At 34.8% G+C, this 7,644-nt stretch overlaps 2 protein-coding genes across 2 annotated transcripts; both read right to left on the bottom strand.

The window, feature by feature from the left end:
• Window positions 1-1,772: 1,772 nt before the first annotated feature.
• On the bottom strand, window positions 1,773-2,951 carry LOC137620001 (protein hook homolog). Its single transcript, XM_068350282.1, has one exon. The coding sequence runs from the start codon at window positions 2,949-2,951 to the stop codon at window positions 1,773-1,775; it is 1,179 nt and encodes a 392-aa protein (XP_068206383.1).
• Window positions 2,952-6,409: 3,458 nt separating this feature from the next.
• Window positions 6,410-7,588, bottom strand: LOC137620000 (early endosome antigen 1-like). Its single transcript, XM_068350281.1, has one exon. It carries the CDS (start codon window positions 7,586-7,588, stop codon window positions 6,410-6,412), a length of 1,179 nt encoding a protein of 392 aa, XP_068206382.1.
• Between the last annotated feature and the right edge of the window lie 56 nt (window positions 7,589-7,644).

Raw genomic sequence — 7,644 nt, 5'->3', positions numbered from 1 at the left:
AACTAATTGCAACAATATAAAGGTTTACTCATCTTTATTTCTTCATAGAAATTTGTACAGAATATCCCCACCAGACACCCAAAAATCCCCAAATCTAGGGATAAATCCCCATATCTGGCAGCACTGCTTCCAATATCAATAAGCATTGAGTAAGAGACAGGTCCGTAAATCACTGGCCTTTGGGACCGACTGGGCATTGAAGACTCAAGTAAATAGCTTAAGACGGAATTGGCCGAGCTCTTAAATCTCCTCAGCCTCGGATGGAATCAATTCTAGGTCACCGTATAGGAGAAAAGGGTATACATCGATGTAGGACCTCAAAGGACTCATACTCATTCACCATTCCCACTAAAAATAAAATATATCATCGAGATATTAGATTATTAATATGTTTTCTGAGTGGGGATACCTTAACGTGGTGAAAAGGTTTGCGTATCGCCATCATCAACAAAGATGTACTAATCAGGGACACCCATACTAGGTTGGTTTGAGGTGAGCGATCGGATACGAATCTACCACCATCACCAATCCGCATTGGCCAGGGTGGTGACGAAAACTGGCCAAGCCCCAATACATGAATTGTCATGTCTGAGGCCTTTGTCCTGCACAGGACTAAAAACTACTGTATTTGTTGTTGTAAGTTTTATCTTAGGAAACATAAAAACATGCCATCTACAACACACCCCCCCCCAAAAAAAAAAAAAAAGAAGAAATCATATCATTAAGAATTTATATTTTATCTAAAAAATCTTGAAGCAAATTTGATTAAGAAAGCTCTTTTTCTCAATGGTGTTTTCAATCCCCAAAAGTGCTGAGACCCCTGCCCAAAACCCTCTGCAAATCATTATCCACTATTGATTTAGACTAGTGTTTTTTACTTATAAACATAAAAGAAAACGTAACTAAAAAAAGACTGCTCACTTAAATATCTTCGGAATATTTTTAACTTTATTAATTTCTCTTGATAGTATTTGATCACTGGTCAGTGATAGGGAAAAAAGGGAAGTGAGAACAAAAATAAACGGTTAAAAAGTGGGTGCATATAAAAGTTTAGGAAATCTTCATTATCTCAGATTAACCGATCTGCACCCACCTTTTAGCCTTTAACTTTACTTCCCTTCCCACATCCTTTTTTTTTCCCATCTCGCTGACCATCGTCATTTGACTTTTACTCGTCAGTTGCTCTTTGGCAGCGATAGGTCTCCCCGGCCCCCTTGCTTGACAACATGGCCTGGATATCATCAAGCGTCTTCATAGATCCTCTTACATCCAAGAAAAGTCATAAGCCGCTAATTAAATTTCCATTAACGATACTTAATAACTAATTCTCCTTCAAGGAAACATTATGAAAAGATTTGAAAAGTTTGGAAAAATAAAAGTCCTGATTCTTTCAGTTTAGAGGCAAAATTTACGATGTGCTTTTGTGAAAGGAAGAAAACAAAAACTGTGAATGTGGATGCCTTTATTTGTATATTCTTCAAATGAGATATAATTAATTTTGGAATTTTTGTATTTGATATTATTACAATAAGAAACCCAAGTTTAAATGATTGCGGTATCAAGTTCGCAATTAAATACATAGTTTTTATGATGATGATTGGGTCATTTGCTAATTAAAAGAGTCAAATGGACACAAATTTTTGGTTAATGAAACAGAAAAATCATTACAAACATTTATTACAAATAGTTCCTTTTATAAATTCACAACACAAATTTCAACATACTAAGAATGAGCATTCCTTTAAAAACTTAAAATGAATCTTTGTTCCTTCCTATGGAGCCCCATTGGCGAGCTGGTCGTCAGTTTTCCTCAGGCCAAAGGCCACACCATCGCGCCATCTCATGAGAAGAGAGATTTGTTGTTGGAGTCTTGAGTTTGTTTCCTCTTGTTGTTTCTTCTGCATCTTGACGTTTTCAAGGTCACGGAGACACTGTTCCTTCTCTCGTTGTAGCTGCCGAAGCTCATTTTGCAGTCGATTATTTTCTCCATCGATGGCGTTGGCTTTCTTGGTCATCTCCTGAAGACGAGCGTCTCTCTCTTGCAGCAACGCATTCTGATCCCGGAGTCTGATGTCTTTTTCTTGAAGCTGGCAATCCAGATTTTGATTCGCTTGAGAAAGGAATCTTACTTCTTTTTGTAGATCTTGAAGTTTAAGCTGCGTTTCTTCCTTGTCATTCCTGCATCGGTTGATTGTCTCGGCTTGTGCCTTGATGTGTTTTTCCATCTTCATCATTTCTTCAGTTACTTTACACAGATTCTTGTGCATCTTATCTGCATCAGTCTGTAGCTGAACGAGCCGGCAATTGCACTTAGCTAAGTGAGCTCTCAGACTCATCACCTGGTTATTCAAGTCATCATTTCTTTGGGCGACTTCATTAGCAGTTTTCTTCAGGTCTTTGTTTTCTTCTTTGATCTGAAGGAGCCTTTCTTCCAGTTCAGCTTTAGACCTTTCATAAGCCGCCATCTGCTTTTCCAAAAGATTCTTCTGATCCTCAAGGCAACGGATCTTGTCTCCCAAAGCCTGATTCTCCAACTGCTTCTTTGTAAATCTTAAGATATTCCCCAACTCTTCTTTCTTCTTACTATCCTCTGTTTCTTTCAACTTGCGCTCCAGCTCCTGAATCTTTGTCATATTAACGACAATCACATCCAGATCCTTTACTTGCTCTTTAAGTGTGACACAGAGCTCCGGAATGCTTTTCTTCAAGTCTCCTTCTTCTTCTTCATCAGTCTTTCGTCGCTTTCCTTGTCTCAGATCAAATAAAAGAACTGCTCCAAGTCCAACAAAGAGAAGGAAAATGTCGATCCAAAAGACGTTGTCCTGACCATCACGGTTGACTCCAGTGAAGATGTACCGAAGATGATTCCCGGAGGCTTCACGGAGCACGGCGACTCCGCAGAGAGCTCTGAGGGCCAAGTAAGGCCAAGTCTTTTCAAATAAGTTATCCATGTTAGATATGTGAAGAATAACGACGTTCACCTCTTTATATAGGATTCGATCTCCAGGTTTTATTTTTAAATTCAAGAAATTTCTTTAAATATTCGTCTCAAAATATCAGATTAAAGTGAGTTTAATTTTTCAAAAAATTAGGATTATTTGAACAATTTGGCTGTAAAACGTTTTAACCATTATCATCCCTGTCTCAGTTATACACATGTGTATGTATGTAAACTTTTTATATAAATGTATACATACATACATTCATACATATATATATATATATATATATATATGTATATATATATATATGTATACATATACATTCAAATGCATGGATAAACATTTGTACACACATATCTGTATTTCTATCTATCTATCTATCTATATATATAGTATATATGTATATATATATATATAATATATAGATAGATAGATAGATATAGGTATAATGTGTGCGCGCATGCATATGCATGCATACACATATTCATACACACATATAACTAAACATATATGTGCTAGTATATAATATATATCGTATATTATATATATATATATATATACATATATATATATATATATATACATATATATATATATATATATATATATATATATATATATATACATATATATAATATATATATATAGAGAGAGAGAGAGAGAGAGAGAGAGAGAGAGAGAGAGAGAGAGAGCTGTAATGGTTGTTGTATATATATAATTATAGAAAATACATTCATGTATTTATACATATTACACACATATCTATCTATCTATCTATCTATCTATCTATCTATATATATATATAATATATATATATACACACAATTATGTAAATATATATATATAGTATATATATATATAATGTGTGTGTGTATTATGTATAAATATATAAATGTATTTCTATAATTATATTTATAAAACAACCAATACAGCTTTTCTAGTCCAAAGCACAAATTATACTTCTCACAATTCTATGGTTACTTGACTTTAATCTGTTTAACACTGTTAGCCTATGCCTTTAACTAGTCACCTAAAACAAATGTAAATGGATTAATTTGGTTTTTCAAGATATTTTCATATCTGTATTACATAATGTTGGTGCAAACGTTTGAATGATCTTCATTTTATACATTTTATTCACTTTGATAATCAGTCCCGAAATTCAATCACTGATACTATAAAAATATTTTCATAAGTAATATTTTTTTTTTATCCCTAATTGACAAATATATTTTTCTAACCTGGTTTGTTTTTATTCAAGATTTTATGTGTGGAACTCAGACTCTGCTCAAGACTGAGCTCTCTGTATAAGTAACTCTTTTGCTGTAATATTCATCCAACAATACATATTGTACATATTTCTCTTTGGGACCGGCATATGGAAATTGAATAGGCATAATTACGTACATTTTTACTTTGTTGTTAAGCTTTATTACTTCTTTATTTGTAATGTGTTGGTGTTCAAATTTCCTGTCATATATATATATTTTATATATGTATATATATACATATATATAAATTTTATATATATATATAAATATATATATATATATATATATATGTGTGTGTGTGTGGGTGTGGTGTATTTATATACAGTATATATGAATATATATATATATATATATATACATATATATATAAATAAATATATATATACTGTATATATATATATATATATATGTGTGTGTGTGTGTGTATATACATATATATATAATTTTCTTTTCCACTGAGGATGCTATCTGAGAAGCATTTTGTTGATAATTTATATTGTTAGCCTACTGATGTTACATTGAATTGTGTAAGCATCTTGGCAGAAACCTATTGGCCGTAAGCCTTCCAAAATATTATGTCTACGCCTCCTTATATCTGCACAAAATTTCTTGTTCGAAAACACTACGAAAGAAATTTGCAACTCATGGAAATTGATACAGCCATTACGAGACGGAATTCCATTTTTTCCATGGTAGGTTAACCATATTAAGTCTATTGCCGTTTGCATCATTGTCCATCAGTGTCATGTTTTTTTTTTTTTTTTTTTTGCATTTTTTTCGGTGTGAATGACGGGCCATGAAGCTTTTTGACTTTTGTTCTGCACGGAGGAATACGTCATCATGTGCCTCAAGTTTGTGTGAGTGCGCTCGACGAACTCATATTTACGTGAGTGTTTGTTTACAAGTAATTAGCCTGTTGTTGAGTATTTGGGGAGGAAAGTGTTCTTGTTGAAGCTTTTTCTAAGTACTTTCCTCAGTTATAGATGTTGCTCTGTCATCGTTTGGAAATGGATTACGATTTTCATTAAAGTCAAATGAATTTTTATTTTAAATGTTGTAAATCACTGAATGTTTCAGTGACTAGAACTTGTTTTGGATAATATTGTGAAGTTTTTGCGTTGTTACTTTAATCTTCATAATTGAATACTTCGAACCACTTGTGGTTGAATTGTATAGGAATTCTGACGAGAGAGAGAGAGAGAGAGAGAGAGAGAGAGAGAGAGAGAGAGAGAGATATTTTGCGTATTGGTTCCACGCACCACCTTCGGGTGAGGGACTAGCATGCCAATATACCTACTATCATCTACCTTGATACCTAGGTATTTAATATTGCTTACTACTCTTATTCCCTCTATGTTATATGGTTTCTCCTTCATATTATATATAAGTACACTACTTTTATCTCTATTTATGTCTAAACCACCTTGCTTTCCTATATCTATCACTTTCCTTATGTTCAATTCAGCATCCTCTATACTCTCAGCAAGCACTAATACATCATCAGCAAAAATAATACTACTAGCTTTATATCATTTATAAACCATTACCTTCTTTTTCTACTTGTTTTATAATCTGATAAGTAATTAATTTGAACAATGTTGTAGAGCCAGTACAGCCTTGCTTTATTCCACTACTTACGCTCAATTTTTGTTCTATTCTTTCCCTTATGTCTAACGTAGTAGAGTCTCCCACATATACTTTAGCTATAGAGTTTATTATACTAGTATGTCCTTTATATTGCTTTAATGTTTCTATCAGTGCTTCCCTTTTTATGGAATCGAAAGCTTTTTTGAAATCTAAAGAGGCAACTATGAGTTTTTTCTTATTTTTGAAAGTTTCTTCGACCATGTACTGTAAGATGAATATATTATCCACAATCCTTCCTCCCTCTGTAAATCCCGCTTGACTATCCTCTATGGCATTATTACTTTTTATGTGTCCTTCTATTTCATCCTTGATAAAAGTTATCAAGTTCGCAATAAAATAAACATAGTTTTTACGATGATGATTGGGTCATTTGCGAATTAATAGATTCAAGTGGCCACAACAATCAAAGACTTTTCTCTGGTAAATGAGACAGAAAAATAACTACAAACATTTATTACAAATAGTTCCTTTTATATATTCACAAAACCAATTTCAATATACTAAGAATGAGAATTCCTTTAAAAACTTAAAATGAATCTTTGTTCCTTCCTATGGAGCCCCATTGGCGAGCTGGTCGTCAGTTTTCCTCAGGCCAAAGGCCACACCATCGCGCCATCTCATGAGAAGAGAGATTTGTTGTTGGAGTCTTGAGTTTGTTTCCTCTTGTTGTTTCTTCTGCATCTTGACGTTCTCAAGGTCACGGAGACACTGTTCCTTCTCTCGTTGTAGCTGCCGAAGCTCATCTTGCAGTCGATTATTTTCTCCATCGATGGCGTTGGCTTTCTTGGTCATCTCCTGAAGACGAGCGTCTCTCTCTTGCAGCAACGCATTCTGATCCCGGAGTCTGGTGTCTTTTTCTTGAAGCTGGCAATCCAGATTTTGCTTCGCTTGAGAAAGGAATCTCACTTCTTTTTGTAGATCTTGAAGTTTAAGCTGCATCTCTTCCTTGTCATTCTTGCATCGGTTGATTGTCTCGGCTTGTGCCTTGATGTGTTTTTCCATCTTCATAATTTCTTCAGTCACTTTACACAGATTCTTGTGCATCTCATCTGCATCAGTCTGTAGCTGAACGAGCCGGCAATTGCACTTAGCTAAGTGAGCTCTCAGACTCATCACCTGGTTATTGAAGTCATCATTTCTTTGGGCGACTTCATCAGCAGTTTTCTTCAGGTCTTTGTTTTCTTCTTTGATCTGAAGGAGCTTTTCTTCCAGTTCAGCTTTAGACCTTTCATAAGCCGCCATCTGCTTTTCCAAAAGATTCTTCTGATCCTCAAGGCAACGGATCTTGTCTTCCAAGGCCTGATTCTCCAACTGCTTCTTTGTAAATCTTAAGATATTCCCCAACTCTTCTTTCTTCTTACTATCCTCTGTTTCTTTCAACTTGCGCTCCAGCTCCTGAATCTTTGTCATATTAACGACAATCACATCCAGATCCTTTACTTGCTCTTTAAGTGTGACACAGAGCTCCGGAATGCTTTTCTTCAAGTCTCCTTCTTCTTCTTCATCAGTCTTTCGTCGCTTTCCTTGTCTCAGATCAAATAAAAGAACTGCTCCAAGTCCAACAAAGAGAAGGAAAATGTCGATCCAGAAGACGTTGTCCTGACCATCACGGTTGACTCCAGGGAAGATGTACCGAAGATGATTCCCAGAGGCTTCACGGAGCACGGCGACTCCGCAGAGAGCTGTGAGGGCCAAGTAAGGCCAAGTCTTTTCAAATAACTTATCCATGTTAGATATGTGATGAATAACGACGCTCAGCTGTTTATATAGGATTCGATCTCCAG

Source organism: Palaemon carinicauda, chromosome 26 (assembly GCF_036898095.1).
Source record: "Palaemon carinicauda isolate YSFRI2023 chromosome 26, ASM3689809v2, whole genome shotgun sequence".
NCBI lineage: Eukaryota > Metazoa > Arthropoda > Malacostraca > Decapoda > Palaemonidae > Palaemon > Palaemon carinicauda.
Note: the sequence above shows the minus strand (reverse complement) of the source record. Positions and strands in the feature narration are given on the sequence as shown.

What these genes read in the sequence shown, in the direction of transcription:
- LOC137620001 (XM_068350282.1), bottom strand. Translation starts at nt 2,951, where the DNA reads ATGGATAACTTATTTGAAAAGACTTGGCCTTACTTGGCCCTCAGAGCT.
- LOC137620000 (XM_068350281.1), bottom strand. Translation starts at nt 7,588, where the DNA reads ATGGATAAGTTATTTGAAAAGACTTGGCCTTACTTGGCCCTCACAGCT.